The 24,797-nt window shown below is 57.8% G+C and overlaps 1 protein-coding gene across 5 annotated transcripts in view; it reads left to right on the top strand.

Annotated features, from left to right (window-relative positions):
* The first annotated feature begins 637 nt into the window (after nucleotides 1–637).
* Sult4a1 (sulfotransferase family 4A member 1) overlaps nucleotides 638–24,797 on the top strand; it is a 29,907-nt gene continuing 5,747 nt past the window's right edge. For 2 of the 5 annotated variants that reach the window (XR_002395224.2, XM_087213737.1), the window contains exons 1-6: nucleotides 638–902; nucleotides 11,480–11,610; nucleotides 12,761–12,841; nucleotides 13,245–13,371; nucleotides 15,474–15,568; nucleotides 18,244–18,382. Coding sequence is in view for 3 of the 5 variants with exons in the window: in XM_087213737.1 (XP_087069863.1) it covers nucleotides 734–902; nucleotides 11,480–11,610; nucleotides 12,761–12,841; nucleotides 13,245–13,371; nucleotides 15,474–15,568; nucleotides 18,244–18,382 (742 nt within the window). In the remaining 2 variants the exon portion in view is untranslated. Of the gene's footprint in view, nucleotides 903–934; nucleotides 1,206–11,479; nucleotides 11,611–12,760; nucleotides 12,842–13,244; nucleotides 13,372–15,473; nucleotides 15,569–18,243; nucleotides 18,383–19,678; nucleotides 19,806–21,437; nucleotides 22,909–24,797 lie in introns of those variants that run through there. The other 3 variants (XR_002395223.2, XM_004845429.3, XM_004845430.3) reach the window with 3 other exon arrangements.

Consider the following 24,797-nt stretch of genomic DNA (forward strand, 5'->3'; position numbering starts at 1 on the left):
CAGCACAGGTATTATATTCTCTTTCCACAGCTCAGGACACTAAGCCTCATATAATCAGACCGCGACTGTACTGCTTTCATCTTTGCATCTTCCCAGAGCAGGATTGTGGTAGATGTAAATATCTGTCGAGTAAGTGATCTGACGACAGGCTCTACTAAACTCTTTTTAAAACTTGGTTGTTCTCAAGGTGTAGTTTGCATACAATGTATCTTATCCATGCAGCTGTCCAGGAGCTATCTCGACACAGGCATTCTCTGAGGCTCTGGGATAACATTAGAATCTGCATTTCAAACCCCCTTTCTGCTCCCGGATCACTATGAAGCTTATTTTTTCACAGCACCTATCATGACCTGGAATTATCTTGATGATCCGCAAATGCAGGGCCAGGAGGGCCAGGCCTTGGCCTCTTCCTCCTCGGTGAGCCCCCGGGAACGTGGAGGAGCAACCTGGATACCTGCAGAGCCCACAAGCGCCACCCAGGACCTTAGCGCCAGAGCGGACGCCCCGCGGGCTGGGGTCTGGGCGCGATCACGCTGGCCGGGGCGTGCCCCGGCGCCATGACATCATGCCCGCGCGTCGGCTAGCGTGCGTCGGGCGTGGCCGTGACGTCACGCCGCGAGCGGAGCCCCCGCGCGCCAGCGCCGTGACGTCACGCCTGTGGAGCTGCGGCCGCCGGGGGCCGTGAGGGGCGCGGGCTGGCGCGGGCTGGCGCTGGGTGGCGCGGGTCGGCGGCATGGCGGAGAGCGAGGCCGAGACCCCCAGCACCCCGGGGGAGTTCGAGAGCAAGTACTTCGAGTTCCACGGCGTGCGGCTGCCGCCCTTCTGCCGCGGGAAGATGGAGGAGATCGCCAACTTCCCCGTGCGGCCGAGCGACGTGTGGATCGTCACCTACCCCAAGTCTGGTGAGCCGCGCCCCGCCCGGGAGGCCGCGCGCGCGCGCTGCCAAGGCCACCGCCCAGGGTCGCCGCGCCCGGCCGGCTGGGGAGGGTCCGGCCCGCAGGTGGGGAAACCGAGGCCTTGGGTACGGCCTGGCGCCCGTGGCTGGACCGCGTCCATGGGGATGGAGCCGGCTGGACCTGGACCGTTGTGCCCGGAGGATGGTCCCGGGCCGCCACCCACCCCCGCTTGCCCTCCCCTACCTGGCGGCTGTGTGACCTTGGGCGGGTCACTGAACCTCTCTGTTTCTGAATCCCGTCCAGCTTCTGGTGAGCGCAGCGTTCCGGTGATGATCCGGGAAGAGGGACTCAAAGAACGGTGGGCTTGGGTGGGGGAGGGACCCGCTCTGGCCTCTGTACCTGCCCTTCGAGGTCCCTCCTTTCGGGACTCCTTCGTCACCCAGGTAGGACCCCGGGCATTCCCATTTCCCAGCATTAACTGACATCACCCAGCTACCGTGAGTGGCGGAGATGGTGAGCCCCCTTTACAGTCCGGGCACCAAGGCTCAGGGAAGGGGGTGGCCGCGGCCCAAGGTCACCCAGCTGGCGAGTGGCACGTAAAGCCTGGTGGAAGCAGTGGCTGCAGGCCTGGTGGAAGGCCTGATGGGAGCAATGGCTGTGTAGTTCCTCGTCTGAGGCTCATAGGGAAAAGAAGTAGCTTTCCTTTTCTCCAAATGTGCCCGGAGGGTACCTTGTCGCCACTGTTTTGGAGGAAGACACCTGAGTCTGGATGTCTCTGGTGTGATTTAGAAGGTGGCTGGCTTTATAGCCACTGGATTGGACCAGCTATGGGGCAGGTTGTGGGAAAAGCTGTTGGTGTAGCTGTCACATTGTGTCGACTCCAGATACCCAGGGGCGGTCCTGGATGTCCCTGAGGAAGCTGGGGTAGGGGGTCTCAGTGGAGGAAGTCCGAGTCCCATGCGGCTCCCTGCAGTCTGGAGGCTTTGCTGGGCCGTCCTAGGGAAGGGGGAACAGGAGACTGACAGGGGACACTTGCTGTGGCCAGGGACTGACCACAGCCACCCGAGCTCCTCACCCCACCAATGGGTTTTAGAGAAATAGTTGTGGACATGCTCTAACGTCTTCTACTGGCTTGGGCTGGACTTGTGGATGACAACATTTGTAACGTTTCACTCTAAAATGTCCCTGAATGAGGAGCTGGGGTGAGTTCTAAGAAAGTTTTCTCCATAACCAACAATCACATCTTGTTTGTCGCTTGCACCTTTCCAAGACAAGCGGAAGCATGTCCCAGACTTTAATAAGAACAGGAAACATAGTGGATCTTCTCCACAACGGAGAGCCCCGTGGTGGCCTAGAGAGCTGTGTACACTGTCCCTTAAGAGCCACCTTCTCAGAACTTAAGAAGAACTGTGGCCTTCACTTCTCACTGTGTCTCCCTCTGTCCTCCCCTCCCTGCCAGCTCTTGCCTTTGCGCCTGAGGGCCAGAGGGCCATCTTGTTAGAGCTGTCTGCAGTCTGGGAGGGAGGCTGTCACTCCGCAGCTGGCCACCCGCACACTCTGTGGCCTCTGTCCACCTACACAGTAGGGGAGGGACAGAGCAAGGTCCTCATTTCACAGATAGGGACATGGAGGCTGTGGGGATTGAGTGACTTGCTGATCCCAGCTGGTCCCAGGCAGAGCTGAGCTAGCCTGGGGAGTCTGTCCTGGGCATGGCGGGGGGGCGGGGTGGTGTGCATGCATGTGCTGATTTTGGAGCCTCCCTCCCCTCTGCTCCCTCTCACCTGCTCCTTTCTGTCCTCATCACTGCCATGGATGGGCTGGCATTAGAGCACATGTCCTCAGGAGACAGTCACACCAGCTTTAAGCAGATGCTGTTGAAGCCTCTCTCTCCCCCACCCCCCTGTAAAGTTCACAATGTGATTTGCTCAAGGGGCTGAAGAAGTGGCCCCAGAAGTCTGCCCTCCATCCTCCTTGGCACCGTAGAGGAGGACCCTGGAAGCCATCTCCAGGGCTTGGTGTAGCAGGAGGGACAGCACAGCTCTGGGGTTCTTTGAGGGGTGTCATCTCCAGTTTAGTTTGGAGGGGAACCTCTGAGCCCCTTTGGAATGGTTACACCTGTTGCCGCTTACTGAACCCTATGTGCTCAGGGCTCTGGCAGGATCAATCCATACCAGCCTTGTGTATGTGTTTCCCAGGCTCTGAGAAAGCGGAAGTAGCTCAGAGTCACAATCTCGGAGGGACAGAGGTCCCCTGCTCCAGGGCCAGCCTCTGCCCTGCCTCATGGGTGCTTTTTGCCTTTGGAAAATCATGGGGGCCCACTGGACCAAAGTGGCAAGGAGGCCTTTCCACCGCTGCACTGCTGGCAGGATGTACATGTTCTGACGTCTCAGCTCTGGTGACAGGTTGGGACTGTGCTGTGTTGTGGAGGTGCCTCCGACCACAGGTGGTCATTTAAAGCAAAAAGAGGTGAAACTCCATTCTGCAGTAGCCCTCATTGAGTTCCAGGTGCCCCTGGACCATGTGTGCACACTGTGCAGGACAGAACAGACGTGGGACAGTTCCGTCAGTGCTGGGTTCTGCTGCACAGCAGTGCAGTTCAGTGTCTCGGCTGTGGTGTCCGAAGAGGGCCTGTGTGTTCTCTTCATCACCATTTGTGTTCACGGTCATTCTGTGTGCGTTAGTGATGACTGAACTCAGGGCCTTCACACTGAGCTCTTTCCCCAGCCCTTGTTCTTTATTTTGAAGGTCTTGCTAAGTTGTTAAGTTGCCCAGGCTGGGCTTAAACTCACAGTCCTGCATCAGCCTCCCAGGGTGCTTGGTTTATAGGGGTGCACCAGTGTACCTGGCCGTTGGTGCCAGTCAGGCCATGGGCTTGCTAACAGTTTTCTGGTCCCAGATAGGGCGGAGCCCCAGAGTCACGGCCCGTCAGCTTCAGCTTCAGAATACTGTTATGCTCCTGCTTGGCCACAGGACCACCTACGTGGCTTCATTTTCCCGTCAGTCCAGCCAGGCTGGAAGTGCATGTGCATTCTCCTGTCGCTGATGAGGAGGAGGCACATTGGTCCTGGGGGAAGAGCCTCTGGGACTGGAGCCTCTGGGCTGGTTCTGACCCCATCCTGTGGGCCTCAGCAGGGCCCTGTTCTCTGAACCAGTTTGCTCAGGAGGAGTGACATTGATGTAAGTCCTGACTTGTCAGACAGCGGGGAGTCAGGTGGACGCGGGGCCACTAGGTGTGTGGGTTCCAGCCTATACAGAAGTCCCCGCTTCCTTTGTGTCTGTTGCTGCACCACGCAGGGGCCTCTCGAGTGTTGTGAATGACAAGTCCTGGCCTGGAGGCCTTGCACTTAGAAAGCTGGCACATGCATGGGGCTGCCCCTGAGCTGGACTGCAGGCTGGGGGTGACCTGCCTAGTACTGGCCACTGGCCACCACATTGGGTCCTTGGCACAGCCCGTGCCCTGGTGGTCCCTTCCTTCTCAGTGGGGAGTGAAGGCCAGGAGGGGAGGGCCACGCACAAAGGCATCCTGGTGCCGGGTGTTATATGTGGACGACGGAGAGGAGTGAACCCAGAAACAGGGACAGAAGCAGTGTCCTCCGATCGCTCCCCAGCTCTGGCAAATGATTCCTCTGTACCTTTGATTTTCAATGCTTTGAATTTTTTTCTGGTTAATTATCCTGCTTGGGATTCTCTGAGCTTCTTGGATTTGTGGTTTGATGCTTTTCATTATTTTGAAAAAATTTTCATCCATGAGCTCTTCAAACATTTTTCTGCCCCATTCTCTCCCTTTTGTGGTTTCTAGGACATGTGCATTGGATGGCTGGACATTGTCACAGCTGTCGGGCGTTGTGCTGTCTCTTCAATCTTCCTGTCTGTGTTTCGCGCTGGGTGATTCCCACTGGCCAGGCTTCAGTTGCTTTGATTGTTCCACTGTGCTAGTGTGCTTCGGCCTGCGAAGGCTCTCTGCATCCCCTTTACTGTGCTTTTGCTCTTGCCTTTCCTCTGTGTGTGTGGTGTGTATGTGTCTGGGTATGTGCATGTGTGTGTGTGCTCTGTCCCTGTATGTGATGTGTGTGTGTGTATGCACATTTCTGTCTGTGCCTGTGTGGTTGTGTGTGTGTGTGTGTGTGTGTGTGTGTGTGTGAAGTGCTCCCATTCTAGAGTCAGGCACAGTTTGGGTGTGGGCCATTGAGCACTAGCTTTTGTGGTCTTGGGCGGGTTACCCTGAGCTTGCTGCGTGCTGGTAAGACGAGACGGTGATAGTATCTGGGGAGCAGCTGTGAGGCCAGCCCAAGAAGTCATTTTCGGGCTTCCGCTTATCCCTGGTAAGTGTTTCCCGGGTGGGGCAGTGGTAGGGTGGCTGTCCTGGCTGTCGATGGGCTTTCCCCATCCAGGAGCCAGCCGGGTGACCAGGAGCGGCACTTTCCTCTCTGAGCTTCCCGGTCCTTTTCTGCTCACAGGGACTGTTTGAGAACTGCGAGCTGGTGTGGTTGTGAGCACCAAGGCTGGGGACAGCAGCTGTGCCTGTCTCTTCCCAGGGGTGGGTGCAGAGTCCCCCGGGAGGGCTGGAGCGCCAGGCGGGCAGTGTCCTCAGGAGCCCACCATCCAGCCAGCTCTGTTGGGTCGCTACCTCCGAAGTGCAGCTGCTGCTGTCCCAAGTGTAAGTAAAGGAAGTGAGGGTCTTGTGAAAGCTGCGCCCGGTGGGAGGTGGGCTCCCGCTCCCAGGATGCCTGTGCCCCAGCTCCAGCCCCCAGTGCAGATCAGAGTCATGTCTCTAGCGCAGACTGGGACTTGATGCACCCGTGTGGAGCTGAGGTGATAGGTCCCCCTGCCCTGCCACCCGGGGCTGCCTCCAGCCACCCACACACTCACCCAGAGCTTGGTCAGGCTCACCAGGTAGGGAGGTCTGGGGCGGAAGCTACAGAGACCCACAGACACAGATGCAGGGGCGAGAACTGCTGGGATACAGACTGTATGAGGATCAGAGGAAAGTCTGACCCACACCCGCCCCTCAGCTCTGCGCCACGTCTCCAGTGGAGAGACGCGCCCTTGCGGAAGGAGCCACAAGAGGAGGGAAGGGGCCCTGAGACCCTCAGGAGTGGAGTGTAAGAGGGCTGGACTCAGGTGCTCTGTGGGAAGGTGTGGACATCGGGCTGAAGGAATATCCTGGAAAACAGACAGAAGTTTTTACAGAATGATGGCAAATCAAGACCAAAAGAGAAGAAAATGAGAAGGCTGATCTCAGAGCCCAGAAGGGAATGGAGAGTATGGAAGAGAACAGTGGGTGAAACCAGGATTTCCAGAACTCAGGCACTTGAGCTGCCTAAGAGAGTCCCTTCTTCTAAGAGCCTGGCTCGCGAGTAAGGGATGGCACTGAGGCATGGTGCTGTGGCCCTTCAGAGCTGAGGCCCAGCCCTGCGTGTTGGTGCACAGCTGTGGTCCCAAGACTCTGGGAGGCTGAGGCAGGAGGATCACAAGTTCCAGCCCGGCCTGAGCAATGGAGACCCTGTCTCAAAATAAAAATGTAAAATACGGGTATGTAGCTCAGTGCAAAGGCCCTTGGTTCAATCCCAGTGATAAAGGGGAAAAAACAAAGGAAGAAAGGAAGAAGCCACAAGCTCAGAGCTTGTGGAGGCCTGGGCTGGCAACAGCCTTACAGAGGTCCCGGACCACAGGCCCGCAGTGTCTCAGCAGGAGATGGCAGTGGGGAGGAGGACAGACGGTGGCCTGAGAGTCCATGCCCGCCTGCCGTCATGCTCATGCCCGTCACTGCTCAGTAGGGCCTCCTGTGAGGAGGGCTCCAGGGGAAGACAGGCGTCCAAGGCCCAGGGCTGACCCAAGAAGACAGCTGTAAGGCAGTGTCTGTGTGGTGGGTGGCAGAGGGGAGGGAGCCGGGGCGGGGCCAGATCCCCAGAAGTAAGGGTCCCGGGTACCCTTGGTTTCGGTTCCCCATGGGAGCTGCAGTTTGAAAATGTTACTGTGCTACAGTGAGATGTTAAGACAGGGAGAGAGAGGGCCGGGGCTTTAGCTCAGTGGCTCCGCCGCCTGCCTCTCAAGCCCATGGTCCCAAGTTCGATCCCCAGGACCGAAAAAAAAAAAGACAGGGAGAGAGGAAGAAGCACATTTACATAGCTTATTCCAGTGCCTTGTGACCATTATACCTAGTTTTTATCGTTAATCTCACTGTGCCTATAAATTAAACCTTATCCTAGGTGAGGATAGGAAAAGACGCATTACCAGGTTCAGCACTGTTCACAGCTTCAGACATCCCAGGTGTTTTGGGGTGCGTCCCCCACAGAGGGGAGCAAACCCTGGCCGTGCTGAGAGGATTTGTCACAGAATTGAATCCCTAACAGTGACGCAGACAAGCGATCAGGTGAACAGCTGTGCTTGTCTATACCAGGACAGCCAGATGTTGGACGAGGCAGGAAGTGTGATTCCTACAAGGCAAGTCCAGAAAACACGGAATTAATTCCAGTTTAGAGTCAAGTTGTGCGATGACCATAGCCGAAGGTCTGTAGACCAGCTCAGTTGTACAGATCGTGATAAAGATGTCAGCTCCTCATTGGGAAGTTTGAGGGTGCAAAGAACAAGACTTTGCCTCTGGGGAGCAGATGAGGGCTGAAGGAGAATGGTGGGCCTCTCTCTGTGCCAGGCAGGGCTCAGACCTTGTAAACTGGGTAGGGGCGTGACTTTGGTAAGTAATACAAATGAAAATCCCAGGGAACCTCATGGTTCTGGGCCCTGTTGTGATTGCCTCTGACCCCAGAACAGGGTGTCCTTCTGTCTCCCCAGTTCTTGGGGGGAGGTTGCAGGGCTCCGTGGATTCTGACAGCTGCCTCCCAGATGTGGCAGGCAGTTCTCCCCTGAACTGCAAGGGCCGCCTGTGGAGCAGTCTCAGCCCCAGCCCCAGGTACAGCGCACTGCCTGCACGGGAGAGCTGGGTGGGCTGATCTGTGTCCTCAGTGTCGAAGAAGCACTCGTGCCGGTCATGCATGCCACCCACGCACACAGAGCCTGTCAAGCTGCAGCTTAGTTACTGGCCAGCGTGGGCCCTGGGCTGTCAGCAGATCAGATTTGCAGGTGTGCTCCTCTGCAGCAGCACAGTCGCCTGCACCTACTTTGGTGTGTCTAGAGTGTCCCTGCCCCTTCTGTCCCAGGCCTGCTGTGTCATGATGGGTCCCCTAGGACTTCTGCCCTTCCCTGCTGCTACCCCATCTGGGCCTTTTGGAATCTGGGCCCCCACTCCTGTGGTACCCCACTTCCCAGCCCTGACACGGGGCTGCGACTTCCCCTGCACTTGGGTACCTTGTCAGTGACAGGACACATTCTTAGCCCTGTCCCCATGTGAGGCTCCTGGGAGGGCCTCTGCAGGAGTCACTGGCTGTGTCAACCTGTCACTGGGTACCCAGACTGTGTGTGGCGGGCCCAGCTCATGGTGCCTGTGCCTGAGTGCTCAGATCCAGTTGCCCAGAGCTGTGCATTCACAGAGCCTCTGTGACCTGAGCAGGTCACTTTGTGGCCCTTCCTCCATCAGTGAATGGGGTCTCACCTCCATTTTCTAGCAGGGAGAGGCTGGGGCCACATTTTTCCTGAGACTGCTGGGAGGCTTGATATGCTAGGGGAGGATGGAGGACATGTCACAGGCTTGAGTGAGCACACAGTGGCCAGAATTTCAGGCGCAGGGTAGAAGAGAGACAGTGGGCAGAGTCTCCCTCAGTCTCCAGGAAGGGGTGAGCCATGCCCATGCCCCATGCTCACTGTCCTGACCTCCGGATGATCAGCTCTTGCCTTCCCTGGGTGTGGGCCCACTCAGGCACTGGGTGACAGAATTGGAAGTACTGGGGCCTGGGGACAGAAAGGGGTCCATTCGAGATTTGGGGAGCCAGGAAAGACCTCCTTGGCGGCAGTGACCCCCAGGTCCAGTTCAGGTTGACCATGCATGTTGGGGGCCATGGGCTTCGGGCTCAGAGGCAGGAGGGGACCTGCTGGAGCTGGGGGCATGCAGAGGTTGGGCCCCCGCAGGGCTCCGTCACTGGGACTATGAGAGCCCTGGACACAGGCAGCCCCCGGGAGTGGGTGGAAGGACTGGGCAGGCCTGTGCAGTGTCCAGGGCCACTAGCTGGGCGATGGACAGGTGGTGGCAGTGGGGGTGGAGAGGGAAGAGCCCCCTGTAGGCATGTGGTGGAGGCCCCGGCAGAGCCCAGGCTGGCTGGCTCCGAACCTGCACTGGGGCTCTGAACCTGCACTGGGTCTCCGGTTCAGGGTGCTAGAACTGTGCCTGGAAGGGGGTCAGTGAGCAGGTGGTTATTGTGTTGTCTATAGTTCGTCATTGATCATTTTGTTAGGTCTAGCCAGCTGACTATGCCCTAGGGAGGCCAGTGCCTGTTCCCAGCCCTGTCTCCTCTGTCCCTTGCCCTCCCTACCTGGTGCCCTCGTTGGCCTCTGTCAACTTGGGCTGGCAGCTGGAGACGGTAGGAGGCAGAGGTGCTTAGGCAGCAAAGGCCTCGGGGGGACTGGAGACAGGGCTTCTGGGGAGGGACTGTGGGCCTGCAGGGGAGAGAGCCTCCTCCTCTGGACTCCCACCAGGCCGCTGTCTTCTGGCATGATATTTAATGGAGGAATCATGGGATGGAAGTGAATGATATTGACGAAGAAGACGTCAGTGTGCAGAGAAGTTCGTCCAGGCCCTTGGCCTGTGGGGGCTGTCATGGTGCAGGTGGGGTTGGGACCACCAGAAATACAGGATGATGATGTGACCTGGAGGTCCATTTGGGGGACTCTGCCTGCACTCTGGCATTCACCCCAGTGTGGCTGCGCTTAGCTCATCAGGAGGAACATTGTGCCAGCCACACCCTGCTTCTGTAACCTTGGGCACAGCTGGGGCTCAGGAGCCTCATTTGTAAACGGATGGTGGCGCCCAGCTCACAGGATGAGGAAAGTCCTGCAGCTGGACTGAGACTTCTCTACTGGATCCAAAAGAGCTGCTTTCTTCCATGGAGTCAGCACTTCCTTGTTCCAGGACCTTTGCTCCCCATGTCAGTTGTCACTTTGACCTTTGCATCCTGGGTGCTGCTCAGGACAGGAGAGTGTGGAAGGAACAGGTGATGTCCTGGCTGTCCTGCTGCATTCAAGTCCTTGTCCTTGTGGTGGGGACAGTGGGGGCACAGAAAGAGCGTGCACTGTTTCTGGGCTGTTGGCACAGTGGGGACAGCGCAGTGTGGTCAGCAGAGCCCATGCTGCTAGGTGACATTTGACTGGGCACAGGGAGGAGGGAGGGAGGGAGGAAAAGGCTCCAGCAGGGGACTGGCAAGTGCCGCTGGCCAGCAGGCAGGAGTGGACACAGCTGACAGGTCTGGGGGCACGGGCCGTGGGAGGACTTTGTTTGAATGGGATCATGACCTGATTTGTGTGTCTGGACCATGGGTGGTGGCGGTGTGGGAAGCAGGCAACATGTTCCCCTCCTGGGAAGTGGTTCAGGTGCAAGGGGCCAGGGTAGGAGAGTCTGTTCAGCCACCCCTGACAGTGGGGTCAGCAGGCTTGCTGCATTGTGCTTGTGAGGAAGCGAGGAAGGTGTGCACCTGCATGGCTGGAGGGCTGGGATAGAGGACCGAGCAGCTGTGGAACAGACTGGCACCTGTGTCTGCAGGGATGCGGCTGCAGGACGGGCTGGGTGAGGCAACCTCGGGAGGACACCCAAGGCCGCCCTGTGGGCTGTTAGCAAGGAGGGGCCACCAGGGACAGAGACTGAACCCTCAAAGGGAGGGGACAGTGCTCAGCCGTGCTGTCTCCCCGAGCTCATGGGAGGAGGCAATGACTGGGGAAGCCTGGGGACTAGGACCTGCCTGAGTGGGGCTGAGTGTGTGCGGTGCTGAGCATGTCCGTGGGGCCTGGGACAGGCTGGGGAACACGCAGTGTGGCTTTTGTCCTTGGCAACTCCCTCAGTGTCCACCAACTCCCACCTGGCCTGCAGGGGCCCACGTGGCCCATGTGCCCACGGTGGCCTTGGTGGGGTGTGGTTGCCACTGAGTGGTCCAGGCTGGGCTCCACCTCTTCCTCCCCGTAGCAAAGCCTGGGATGCTCAGTCTGTCGGCTGGGGTGGCTGCACAGTGGGGTGGGTGGGCCCAGGGCTCAGCCGAGAGAACCAGGCACACGGCTGTGTGCAGACGCAGGCATGGGTTGAGAGCGACCCTGGAGCTTGGGCTTCAGGGAAGGCAGGCTTGTGGTGGAGATGCCTGAGGTTGGGGGCGTGGGCAGGCAGAAGCCAGGCTGGCCCCCCAGAGGCCTTGTGTGGGATACCTGGGCCTTTATTTGTGAGCAGTGGAAAGCGAGGAAGGATTTCAGGTTGAGGACCATGGGACCCGAGCCTGAAACATGCGTTCTTCCCAGAGGATGGTCCCCACATCCAGCGGGGACTGGTGTATGGCATGTAGTCCCTTTGTAAGAGTCTGTAGCCCTCCAGCAGCCTGACCCCTTGAGTGAGAGGCCTCTCTGCCTTGTGTGGCTTGGGGCATGGGCTGTGGGCCATTGCTGTCTCCCTGCTGCAGGGCTGGGCTGCTCCTCCTGAGCCTGGCCTCTCTCCCCAGGCACAAGCCTACTGCAGGAGGTGGTCTACCTGGTGAGCCAGGGCGCTGACCCTGATGAGATCGGCCTGATGAACATCGATGAGCAGCTCCCGGTGCTGGAGTACCCACAGCCGGGCCTGGACATCATCAAGGTACCTCGGGCAGCGGCACAGCCCCTGGCGAGCCCCTGGGCACCTCAGCATTACACTTTCTGAAGGGGCTCAGGGCTCTGTGGGCGCAGGATGGGGAGCCCAGTGTAGGAGAGACACTGAGAGGGCTGTGACCCCTGCCTCTGGTCAGGGTGTGGATGACCTCTGGGTGAGGGGACTCAGAAGCCTCACGTGAGGTGCCTGGGCCTTTATTTGGGAGCAGCACAAAGCTGGGAAGGGTTTTAGGTGGGTAACTTCCTCCCATCTGCAGAGGGAGTGGGGTAGGATGTGTTTGATCAAATATTTGGTATGAAGAATAACCTAAAATATTCTCCCCAAGCCCCGTGTGTGTTGTCCCTCAGATGGAGCTGGACTTTTCTCCACTCCACCCCCACCTCACCTGCCTGCAGCTCTAATGCCAGCTCTAACTGTGACTGGCTGGGTGCAGCATAGCTCTGAGGGCCCATCCCACCCCATGTCTGTGGCTCTCATCCTGAGTGAGCTGGTCCCTGAACCCCACCTCTCAGGTGCACCTCACTGCCCACACTGCCATGCCCTGTGAGGGCTGCTCACAGAGTGTGTGGTGTGGCTACACGGAGTGCCCCATTGCTGACACCGCCCAGCCTGGCCACAGAGAGGATGGGAAATCTCGAAGCCTGGCCTGTCCCTGGAGGAGGGCTGGGGGCTGCAGACAGTCTCTTTGAGCATGGGGAGGGCTGGGCTTGTTGCCATGGTGACAGGGAAGCGAGACTCAGAGTAGAGGGCCCAGGAGCAGAGATGCTTTGCAGGATCACCCTGGCTGCTACACGGGGAGGAGTCGGCAGTGTGGAAGGAGCATGGGCTGGAGACTGCGGCCATCTCACAGGCGACACTCTGGGCATGCACCATGGTTCCTCTGCTGCCCTCAGGTCTCCCATGGCCATTTTTGGCCACTCTAGGCACAGTCAGCAGCTCTCTGGTCTTGAGCAGATTCCTGTGGCCAGGAGAGGTTGAATCCTCGAGCTGAGGAGACGGCCCTTGTCTCTCCCTCCAGGATCCAGCCTGAGTGTGGGTCCTACCTCAGGCAGGAAGTCAGTGATGGGCTGGGTCCTGCTGGAGAGGCCCTGGGAAGAGGTGGGGTGATACCCCCTCAGAGCCACCTCTCTGTCCACAGGAACTGACCTCTCCCCGGCTCATCAAGAGCCACCTTCCCTACCGGTTCCTGCCCTCTGACCTCCACAACGGCGACTCCAAGGTAACTCGTGCCCTTCTCTCCGGCCATCCGCCTGGCCTGCCTCCCGCCCCGAGAACTTCTAAGATCTGTCTTGGGTCACAGGTCCAGGATGTTACCCTTGTGTTAACAGGGCCTCTGACTGTGTGGCCCTGGTGTGACCCAGAGGCAAGTGCTCCCTGTCTCCTGTGCTCCTGATGGGCTTATTCCCTTGAGGGTGGCGGCTTCCTGAGGCCTATGGCCTCATCACCAGTGTCACAGTGTGACCTCTGTCTTCTACTTTAAAGTAGATCTAGAAGACAGGAGTACAACTGGATACTTGAAGGACCTGGCAGATGCTTTCTGCCGACCCTGGGCCAATCAGGAGGCTGCCTGCCCAGGCAGGAGGGCGGGCAGGAGGGCGTCCTTTAACCCTCGCCTCCCACAGGTCATCTACATGGCTCGCAACCCCAAGGACCTGGTGGTGTCCTACTATCAGTTCCACCGCTCCTTGCGGACCATGAGCTACCGAGGCACTTTCCAGGAATTCTGCCGGCGGTTTATGAATGACAAGCGTAAGTGTTTCCCAGGCTGAGCTGTTCCTGGGGCCTGGCCTGTGCTGGGCTGTTCACCTGCACAGTCTGAGGCTCATGGTGACCATGTGACACATCCTGCTTTGCCGAGGAGGATGCTGGGGGTGGGCCACTGGTCCTTGGAGCTCTAGTAAGCTGCTCCCTGTCCCCACTGGGTCCTGAGAGCTCCCCAGCTAAGCACCCCCTTCCTGCCTGAACTAGGAGGTGCAGAAACCACTGCTAGTGATGGAGGCCAGAGTAGCAGCTGCAGCTAGGTGCACTAGTCACGCGGCCTTCAGCTGGCTTCTGCGACAGGCTGGGACACAATGGGGGTAGTACGCAGTGCAGGGAGTGGGGTGGCAAGAGTGCCATGTGCTTGTGCATCTGCCCAGGTGGTGTGAGGTGTGGTCACGCGGGAGGTGGGGACATCACGACAGGGAGGAGCAGGCCTGCATCTCTGCACCCTGCCTCCGCCTGTGACCTGGAGTGTGGACTGCGGCCTGGTCCCCCCCCCCCCCCGCCAGTCCTACACCATCTGTGGCTGCTTTGGGCAGACTGGCAGGGTGGCAAGTGGGCAGCTCAGAGTTGCATCCAGAAGCTTGGAAATGGGTCACATCTGCACTGGAATTAAGTCTGCACGGAGATGGCTCTGGACCCTGGTCTGCAAACGCACTTCCTGGTTTATTCCCTGCTGTAAACGCTCACACATGTGCTCACTGTGGCTTCTCAGGGCTTCTCAGGAAGTGGGGCAAGATCAGGATGAGGCATGTGACGAACCTGGGGTTACAAAGCACCAGTGTGTACAGGGCTGCCGCCCAGGCCTGTGCAACCCCCGAGAGCCTGGAGTCCAAGTCTGTCTTGAGCCCTCCCATTGAAACTTTGTTCAGTCTGGTCAGAGGGGCCTGCCTAACGGGATGGGGGGCCGCAGCACCTGCCCCTGGAGGCCCCCAGCCTACCAGGGGCCCTCTGTGGAGCCTTCTACTCCCCTACCCTTCCTTTTAGTCCTCTTTCTCTATAGAATAGTAGGGACAGCACCCCAGAGAGGGTAGCCGCCAGCCACGCTCACACTGCCCTGCCTCACTCAGCCAGAATAGGCAACAGCTGTCCTGATGCTGCAGGCCTCCCCACTCCAGCGTCGCAGTACCCTGCCCCTACTGATTTGAGGCCATATGCACCAGGTCCCACCAGAGGGCTGCTCTGTGTCCTCATGCTCCACCCCTGTTCAGCCCAGGGACCCGAGCTGTGCACAGACCTGGGGCCACAGAGACCCAGGCTCTAGCCTGAGGTACTGAGAGCTCAGGAACTAATACAGAGAGCATCAAAATGACACCGCATCCTGATGGGGGCAGAGGCCAAGCAGAATGTGGAAGCAAGAGACCCACGGGAGGATGTTGTAGCCTGAGCCTTCAGGGATGAGGGTCAGGGACACCGAGGCACGTGACGTGCAGGATGGGGTTACTCTGGACAGGGTCTCTGTGACTTCCTAGCAGGGTCAGTGGTGAACTGTGCCTTCCCACAAGCTGGAGAGCAAGGTGCCTGCAGAGCAGTGGGGGTGCAGCAGGGATACGAAGGCTCCGTCCATCCCCACCTTTTGCACACGTGCCAGGCCAGAGGGGACCTGAAGCTCTGGTCTCCCCATAGCTGGTGCCCTGTAGGCAGTCAGGCGCGCCTTGCTCCTCTCAAGGCCCTGACTGGCTTCCCTGTCACCTGGCTGGTGTGGCTGTCCAGAGCCTCCTGCACCCATCCTACCCCCACCCTCCTCTGGGCATCATTCTCTTCCTGCTGTGCCCCTTGCTGGGTGCTGTCGAGATCCCCTCCAAGCACTGTGAGTACCATGTCTTCAGAGGCTTCACTCCCTGGTCAGGCACAGGTCGGGGCGAGGGCCATTGGCAGGAGATGCGTACTTAGGGCATAAGCGACGAGGGACCTGGGGTGGGATTGTCCACCGGCGATGGCCCAGCTGAGCACCTGCTCTTCCTTCACCTGCACCAGGCTGCTCTCTCCCCTCCCTGCCCCGCTGCGGGAGGGGGTCCCTGGACAGAGGGTGCACTCATGGTGCCTGGGTGTCTCCTCTGCTGCCATCTCACCAGTCCCTCTCTCCACAGTGGGCTATGGCTCCTGGTTTGAGCACGTTCAGGAGTTCTGGGAACACCGCACGGACGCCAACGTGCTCTTCCTCAAGTACGAAGACATGCACCGGGTGAGTGTGGGTGCAGAGGGGCCACGGGTGAGAGGCAGCAGCTGCTCCTGGGTTGGGAAAGGTGAGTGCGTGTTCTTGCCGTAACAAAAGTGGAGCCACTGGCGGGAGAGCATGTTGGGACTGCCGTTCCCCATCCCTCACACTCTGCCCCTTTGCTCATACACAGTTCTTGGGCTTGGAGGGCAGGTTCCTCACCACAATTGCCCTGTGGTGTTGCCTGGTGCTGGGGAGCGTCCAGCTGAGCTTGCGGGACACAGGGCCTCACTGTACAGTCAGGCTGGGCAGGCAGAGATGCTGAGCAGGCCTCTTGGGCTCCCAGGGCTTGCTGTGTAGAAGGGGACACCAATGCGCTGCCACCATTGTCCTGAGCAGGGTCGGCATATGGCCCTGGGCACTGCAGGTGCAATGGGCATCATGTGTGAGCTCCCAGAGTCCTGGACAGCCACGCCTTCTTGGCAGGACCAGGGCTGGACTGTGGAGGAACACGAAACCATCCCTTAAAACAGGGCCTTGCAAGGCCAGGATTTAGCTCAGTGGCACCGGGCCTGCTTTGCAAGCACAATGTCCTGAGCTTGATCCCTGGTACCGAAGAAAACCCCCCAAAACAGGGCTTGGCGAATCCTCTCTCTCTGCATCTTTCCTTGTCACTTCTTCATTGTAAACTTCTCTGCCATTGCCCCTTCCTCTTCCACCCTCTTCCATCCTCTGCTGTCCTGCCTGGCTGCCCTGCATGGTCCCCAGTGACCTCCACATTGCTCAAGCCAACAGCATGGCCGGCATCTGGAGCCCTCTCCCTAGGCCTTCTGGTGGCACGTGACCGGCTACTTCATTGCTCCGGGTGCCACAGTGCCAGCCCTCCCAGTTTCCTGGTTTCCCTGGTTCCTCTTTTCCTTGACCAGTCCACGGCTGCTCGGGCCTCAGGCCTCAGCCTCAGCTCTCAGCTTATCTGCGCTCAGTGCCCTGGGTTTTGTTCCCTCCCAGGCCTGGGACGCTGTGGCTGCCCTCCCCAGAGGCCCTGCCCAAGCCAGGCTCTGCAGAGGATCCCTTGGATCTCCTCTGCCCCTCAGCCCAGGGCCGCTGACCCCACCCTCAGGTTTGCTCAGGGAAGAAGTCCTGAATCACCCTCCGTGATCCCCACCTGGCATCTGTTTTCCAAGTCTGGTTGCTCTACCCTCAGGCCCAGTCCCTTCCTAGGTGCTCACCTCCTAGGGTCCATATACCTCCTGGCCTCACCACATGCAGCTCAGTGGGGACAAGCCTTGGCTAGACCCCAGCAGTCCTTCCTCTTGGGGTCTCATTTATTCTTTTGAAGCCGCAGTCGTGGCCTGAGATGTCGGTAGTGGACATGAAGGGCTGCATTACAGTTGTCGAGCTAGCACTGTTTACCTCTCACTTGAGAAGAGCAGCCCTGGGTGCATGTTGGCCTCTCCAGATTGCTCAGGGGCCCGGCCCTGTCTTGTCTTGCCTTGATGGTTGTGGTGACATTTAGGGCTGGGGCACTTGTTTGTTTGTGCCCAGGGGCTCCCCTCACTCACCTTCCTTCTGTCTTGACTGCTTCACCGCCTCACGATCTTGGTGGGCTGTCCAGGTGCCCAGGCCACTGCCCACTTCACCCTGCTGGGTCTTCTCATAGCCACGAGGCGGTGACCAGGTGACCAGCAGTGCCGGGACCTGACCCGACTCGCCGGCCCTGTAACATGCGGGCCTCTTGCTGCAGCCCCGCCAAGTTGAATGCTGCTGTCCCAAGCACAGGTCACCAGGGAGTGCAGGCCTGGGCGGCGGGGGAGGTGGCCAGAGCTGCTGAACAGGCAGGCCATCCCATTCCCACCCTGGAAGGACGCAACTTCCAGAAAAGTTCCTGCTGCCTCCTCTGAGAACATCACCTGGACAGTGAGCTGTCCTGGGGGATCTTGTGCTCAGGTCCACCGTGGCCCTTCCCTTTTGGTGCTTGTGCAGAACCGGCTTTGCTGTCCCTCTGCTGCACCAGTGCTGGGTGGCAGGGCTGCTCCTTTGCTCATGGTCCAGCATCTGTGCAGTGACCCTACCTGGCTGTACCAGATGAGGCTTCTCGGGGTGGCAGTAGGAGCTCTCATTGGTCCTGTGCGAACCCAGGGCAGAGTGGGCCCTCCTGCCAGCCTTCCCGGAACATGTTTCCTTTAAGGTGTGGAAAATGCTGCATTAATGAAACAGGTTCTTTACCATGGGCCCATTCAGAGGCTTTGTCTGCTCACTTGCTCTAAACGCCTTCAAGAGAGGCGGGAACCCGCAGTGTTTGGGAACGGCTGAGTGCTCAGGGTGAGCAGGGGCAACAGGCTCTTGATTCCTGCAAGCCACCTACCAGTGGGTGAGGCAGGTTGGGCTCCTTGCTCTCCCTGGCCAGTCTGGATTATAGCTGCCCGGGGCAGCAGGAAGGAAGCCAGCTAGATCTTACTTCTGAGGGACATTTCTACTTCTTGTTGTTGTTTAAAAATTAACCACAGCATTCTCAAGAACTCTCTGCTTCCCAGTGCCCCACGGGCTCCGGGTTTGAATCCCAGATCTGTACTTGTTAGATGAGGGCCCTTCGATGGCTCAGGGCTTTGTGTCTCCCTGGGCCAGTAGGGCCAGCAGGCAGGGAGACAGCGTGTGCAGTCCTGGCCTCTGACTGCTGTCTGCTCTCTGCCTTTGTCTTCTAGGACCTGGTGACCATGGTGGAGCAGCTGGCCAGATTCCTGGGTGTGTCCTGTGACAAGGCCCAGCTGGAATCCCTGACTGAGCACTGCCACCAGCTGGTGGACCAGTGCTGCAATGCTGAGGCCTTGCCCGTGGGCCGGGGTACGTGTCCCTGCCTGCCTCGCTCACCGTCCCTGCTCCTGTCAGTACCTCAGGCTTTCTGGACCATTCTCTCCCTTTCACCATAGTACTTTGCTGGGCAGTGCCCTCTGCTTGGCCAGGGACACAATGGTCACCTGCCAGCCCTTGCCTGCTGGCACTCATAACCCAGCATTCAGTGAAGTCAGTGTTGCCCTCGGGTGGGTGTTGGGGACAGCTTGGGTTTTGTAGGAGAGATGTTTCTAGCAGGGGACCCACAGTGGCTGAAGTCAGACACCCATAGGGCACATCTAGGGGATGGTTTTGGTGCCGTGAGTTTCGGCATGCAAGGCCTAGGGTGGGTCTGCTAGCCTGCAGCTTCCTGGCTGAGGTGGGAGAGGCGGTGGCAGCAGACAGAACACAGCTCCTGAGGGCAGAGATGCCAGCTTCCTTCCTTTCCTGGAGGAAGTGGGCTGAGTGTCTTCTGGGTACAGGTGGCACAGACAAGGAAGGGCCTAGCCTTGGCACAGATGAACGAGGGTAGACAGGGCAGGAGCTCCTGGCTGGTGGCCATGAGGGAGGCAGGCAGGTGTCCTTGGTGGCATGCGGCAGTTGTTAGGTGTGCACAGTTGGAGACAGAAAGGTGTTCCAGGCTGGCATCCTTTCTCCACCTGGTTGCTCTCCTTGACCTTGTGGGCACGTGGTGTCCCATGCTGTTCAATGGCAGGGAGCTGGCCATTAAAGTCCCCAGAATGAATCCCAGGGTGGTGGCGGTGGACATGTAAGGACCCACCTGGAAAGTCTGACTCGAATTAACAGTGTGGTGTAGACCTGAAGCCGATCCCCGGGAGCGTGAGCTGGAAACCTCAGGGGTAGGAAGCCGGGGCCAGACCTGTGGCTCCCTCATCCACAGCATGTGCAGGATGGAGTGGCAGGTGCCCAATGAGAAAGATGGAGCTGGGCTCTGACCACAGCCATGCTGCCCCTGGGATGTGGCCTTGGGGAGCCCTCACCATCTGCAGCTGGGGGTCAGGTGGAGGGGTCTCTGGCAGGAAGAAGTAACCAATCCGGTGTGCCTTGTGGTTTATTTCCTGTCTGCATCTTCACAAATGTTCATTATTATTTACAATCTGTTTGCATTTTTACTTTTGCCTTTGCCATATTTTGTCATCCCCTCCGGAATGCCCCCTTGGTCCTTCCTGTGTGTGGTGCAGACATGCCCAGCCGCACTGCCTGCCACATGCTCCTTCCTGCTGTGTGCTTTGCCATCGTCTACCTTGGTTTTGTTTATTTCAGTTCTGTGGTTTTGTTTCCTTTTAGCACATTGCCTCTGTGCTCAGAAGATCTCCCTGAGCCGAGAGGGGCAGGGGCTCAGGTAGCCCCCCTGCACTGCTTGCCTTTGGTTCATGTCACAGCCTAAATTGTCTGAGTCCAAATCTTCCACCAGGTGGGTGCCTCCTTCCCTGGCTCAGCTGCCTCGGCTGAGAAAATACATTCCTGGAAGCTCTGGTTTTGTCCCTTTGGTATCATTAGAGAGTAGCAAGAATAGTTTCCTGTCTCTCCCTCCCCAACCTCAATAGGTGCTTTTCTCTCCTTACCAGAGAAGCCCCCTGTCGTGTGGGGCTGACCAGCTTGGCACTGGCAGGGCTGTGGTTTCTTCCCTGTGGCGCTGCCAGTACAGGAGGACCAGCACCGAGCTGGTGAGGGACAGGTGCTGGGGACAGTTGCAGCTCAGATCCAAGATGCTGACAGGGGAATTAATGTGTGTGTGTGTGTGTGTGTGTGTGTGTGTGTGTGATACATTAGCAGATTTATTAGGCCGTCAGAAAGTCAGAGAAAATAGGGCGGGAACTTCAACCTGAGGAACTTCAAAGTTTGAAAGTGTACTTTTTTGTTGTTGGCAGTACAAGGGCTGCAATGCCAGGCCTGTGTGTGCCAGGCAGGCACTCTACCACTGAGCTGCATGCGCAGCCCAAAAGTGGAAAGAACTCTAAAGAAGCCGATACGTAAAAGCCTAGTGCTGCTTTTTACTGCTTCCAGAAAGTGGGGAGTTTGGAATCCCCATTGTGCTTGGAGCCAACCTACTGGGATTTTGTAGTTAACAAGGAAAACAGGTCCACATCTTCTGGTGGTGGTGGTGGTTTTTATTTATGGTACTGGGGGTTGAATCTGGAGCCTTCACACTGAGGCAAAATTCTGGTCCTTTTTATATTTTTATTTTGAGACAGCCTCATTGCCCAGGCTAGATCAAACTTGTGATCCCCCTGCCTCAGCCTCCCAGCATGCTGAGATGACAGGTGTGCACCACCACACCCAGTACTTGGTGCCATTTTTGCCTCCCTTTTTTCCTCCTCCAAGGCTTCCTAAGCCACCATAGCTTGGTGCCTACCCATGAGCCTGTGGCCTGCAGCCTCTGCTGAGCGACCCCCGGTGTGCTGAGCCTGACCCGAGCCTGACCCCGGGGAGTTCTTGCTGTGGGGCACATTTTGCATCTGGTTTGAAAAGCCGGCTTGTGCCTGAGTATTCTGCACACTCTAAATTTGTCCTGAGGTTTTTGAATGCAGGCTGTTTGAAGTCTTCTTGACTCCTTTCCATTTGCCATGGCATTTTCTACCCTGAGGTTGATTTTTTTTTTCTTTTTCAAATTCCCGGGAGGCAAGGGACACCTTGGTGGCACTGTTGAGCAAGGCGTGAGTCCTGGTGTCACAGGGACCCCAACCCCACATGATGCCAAAGCACATGTGTCCCATAGAGAGTGCTCCCTCTCTGTGGTGTTGTCCAAGTCCCTCCCGTGTGCTGGGGAGTCAGTCATGAACCAGAGGGAAAGCCCCTCCTGCCAGCCTCCTGCCAGTGGGGTCGTAGCTGAAGGTGGCCATGGCCACTTCACTGACAGATGTGGTGGGAAGCAGGTTCCACTCAAGCCATGTGCAGCAGTTTCCAGAGTTGTACCCAGATGGCCCACCCCACCCCTAGGCCAGGATCTTGGGGTCCTTCCAGGTCTGTTTCCAGGGTTCCTTGGCTCCGTAGCTGGCCCAACAGCTGGCAGTTATAGCACACCCCGCTCTGGTTTGTGTTGCAGGGAGAGTTGGGCTGTGGAAGGACATCTTCACCGTCTCCATGAATGAGAAGTTTGACTTAGTGTATAAACAGAAGATGGGGAAGTGTGACCTCACGTTTGACTTTTATTTATAATGACGGAAATGGCGAACTTGCATGCTCATGGTCCCCAGACGCTCCTAGCTAAATGTCCTGTATGCATTCATTTATTCCTTGCTGGACACACCCTGGAAGCAGCGCGTAAACCACAGGGGAAGGAACCCATGCAGAATCCAAAGAAGTATGCCGGTCCCCATCCACAGCTGCTGCCTCGCCTTTAGGGTTGAGAGTTTCCACTTGTCTGATGCAAACCTTATAAAAATTACAGTCCGTGGCTTGCATCCTAAGTACAAAGTCCATGCTGCAGGCAGCTCCAGTCTCTGCCTTGGGCAACTCTATCTACTTACTGTATTTTCTAGAGCTTTTCACTGGAAATCTAAGTAAATATCAGTAAACCAAATAAAAGTTCATTTCCAAGGGGAAGCAAGAGTGAGCCGCCACCCAATGGCAGAAGCTCTCTGACTGCCTCTATTTGGTAGTCATGTCACCCAAGGCCCCGCATGGCACTGACCCTTGGTTCTGGGGTCCCTATGAGAACAGAGGATAAGGTGGGGTGCAGGGGAACTGGAGCTGTTGTGTTCTGCTGGAGTCCAGTCCTTGTGACCTTCCTGGCGCCTTCAGAAGACTTCTGGACACTTTCAGAATTCCGGCAGGGGCCGCTCTCGAGCCCAGTGCAGAGCATCCTGGGAGCTTCCACTTGCAGATGGGGGATCACCTACGAGCCATAGCCTCCGAAAGCAGGGAGTGGAGAGGCTGCCAGATGGACACCCAGACACTCAGCACTGGAGTTGAATTTCGCAGGCTTTCCTTTTGTTCCCTGAAGCAGTGGCAAGCAGAGGCTTTGTAGCGCAGCAGATTTCTAAAAGTCCTGGGTCTCTGGTGTTCAGTTTGTTCCCCCTGTGCCTGAGCTCTTGCTGAGAATGATTTTGCAAGTTGAATGCTTTCTGTCACTCAGGTGGGCAGCAGGGCACCTGTCTCTGTCACCCATACCTTAGTATGTCTGGGGGCAGTGACCGTGTCTGCCTACCACCTGCTTCCTTTTATGGCCCACGTTTGGCTGGAGGAAGAATGGAGAGCCGGCCAGGTGGGAGGCCAGGCACCGGCTCTTCCTGATGGAGCCAGGATGTGCCCCAGGGTGGGGGGGCGCAGGGCTGCCACTGTGGGGGGTCCTGTCTGTAGGAGAAGCGGGGGTGAGGCCAGGCACGCGCAGGGGCATGCACTCACTGAGTGGAGGCATGGGTGGCAGCACCTTTTCTTTGTGTCTGGGAGGGAGGCTGCTTTCTGTGAAATTTCATTTCTATTTTTCTATTTTTAGTACCGTATGGATATTACTGAGCACTACACATGATACTTCTGTGCTTGCTTGCATCTTTAATAAAGACACCTTCCCTGCCTTTTGTCGACAGTGTGTGTGCTGGCTGGTGAGGGTCCTTTCGGCATTTGGGGACAACAGGAGTGACCTTCATTGACGCCCTGTCCCTAGGGGGTTGGCTGCAGAGGGAAATGGGCCCATGTTGGGTTTTGATGAGGCAGAATTAGGCAGTTTCACTCACGTTCAGACTTGCCAAAAGTTGAATCCCCCCACCCCATGCGTTTTCCCTTTCACCTTTGACCACTTCTGTGAATGGGAGTGGAAGGCGGGATGGGGGAGGAAGAAGATTGGTGAGAGGTTTTGTTGGGCCCATGGGTCCAGGTGCCTCCACCTCTCCGGGATGCACTCGGTACTGTGGACCCAGATGTGATGGAGACCAGCCTGGCTGATTCCCTACCAGGTATCCCAGAGCCACATCCTGATTGCTTGTGCAAGGAAAGTCCAGGACGTTTTTGCTGAGAAAGAGCTGCTTGGGAAATCTGTTTACTTTCATGGGAGCTACTTTTGGTTCTCAGGTCAGGGCCTCCTCACCTGTGCTTGCTGGGGATCTGGAATGAACACAGACCCTGGTTGCTTCGTTGAGTGTCCATCCTGGGTCACTTACAAGCCAGGCAGAGCTAGGTGGAGGTTTGGGGGCGAGTGGTGCCGTGACCCAGAGGCTCCCTTAAACACCCCACTTCCTGAGGCCGTGGTCCCGTGGACATGTGAGCACCCACCATGTACCAGGCCTGGAAGAGGTGACGCCAGAACAGCCAGCAAGGATCTGGGGACTTGGAGCCTCAGTGGGGACAGCTGGGTAATGGAACTGGGCTGGCAGACTGCAGGCCTCATGTGGCGGGGACTCAGCCAGTTCACGGGGCTTTCCAGGTCATGAGATTTGAATTTTTGTGCCAGGAGGAATCCTAGGAGAGATCCATCCTGAGGGCCCTGCCCGATTGGCTTTTTCTCAGAGCTCCTCTGGCTGCTGTGATTGACTGCCGGGGCAAAGGCAGACGTGGTGTGGGAGTGGGGCTCTTAGGTCTGGCAGCCTGTGCTTCTGAGCTTTCCTTGCTGCTGCTGAGTTACCGCCTTCCGCACCTGGGAGCTGCAAGGGAACCTGGCCTGAGGTGCTGTGAAGACCCAAGTGAGAGCAGATTGGAGGGTGGACTCTGTGGGGAGGGGCCCTTCCGTAGACCTGGGGCCTGAGTGGGAGGAGCCTAGAGGCAGAAAAGGGGACCCAATCCTCATTGTTAAACTGCAGAGCACTCCACCCCAATCCCCAAATGTCAGGGTCCCTGGAAGTAGAGGTCAGTGGTGACCTGACTTTGATTTAACAGACCAGTGAGACTCCGGAAAGTACCTGGGCGAGCCCATGGAGTTTCATGTCTCTGCTCTCTGCCCCGGCACCCTGCCATTTGGAGTCGTCCTTTGGAGGGGTTGGCGCATCGCCCACGGCTGTCCCACCTGCAGCAGGCAAGTCACTCAGTGCCTCTGGCCAGCGCCCTGACGACAGTGGCAGTAATGTGTGTCCCACTCTCTCCATAGAATGGCCACGGTCACAACACCCCTGCCAGCGAGGGCGAGGCTGCTTTAGGAACTGGGTACCCACAAAATCCTGGCTGACTCCACCTGCTACCCCACCCCGCTGCCACCCTCGCCCCCGGTGACCACAGTACTGTTGCCGGCTCTTTCCATGGTAGAGAGGTGTGTGGCATTCAGTGCCCTGTAGGACGCTGCTCAGTACAGGTGCTTTTAGTGCAGCCCTGTCCCAGTGTGTGGGGAACCCCCCTACATCGGCAGAGTGCTGTTTGCAGTGGGCAGGCAACTCCTCTGGTATGGGCTCTGGAGAGCTGGCCCCGTTCTGCAGTTGGCCTGTTCCTCCACAAGGTGCCGTCCTCTCCTCTGCCTCGTACAGTGCACATTTTAGCAGGT

Source organism: Heterocephalus glaber, unplaced genomic scaffold (assembly GCF_053883595.1).
Source record: "Heterocephalus glaber isolate CG9 unplaced genomic scaffold, H.glaber_assembly_v1.0 deba00001444, whole genome shotgun sequence".
NCBI classification, from domain to species: Eukaryota; Metazoa; Chordata; class Mammalia; order Rodentia; family Bathyergidae; genus Heterocephalus; species Heterocephalus glaber.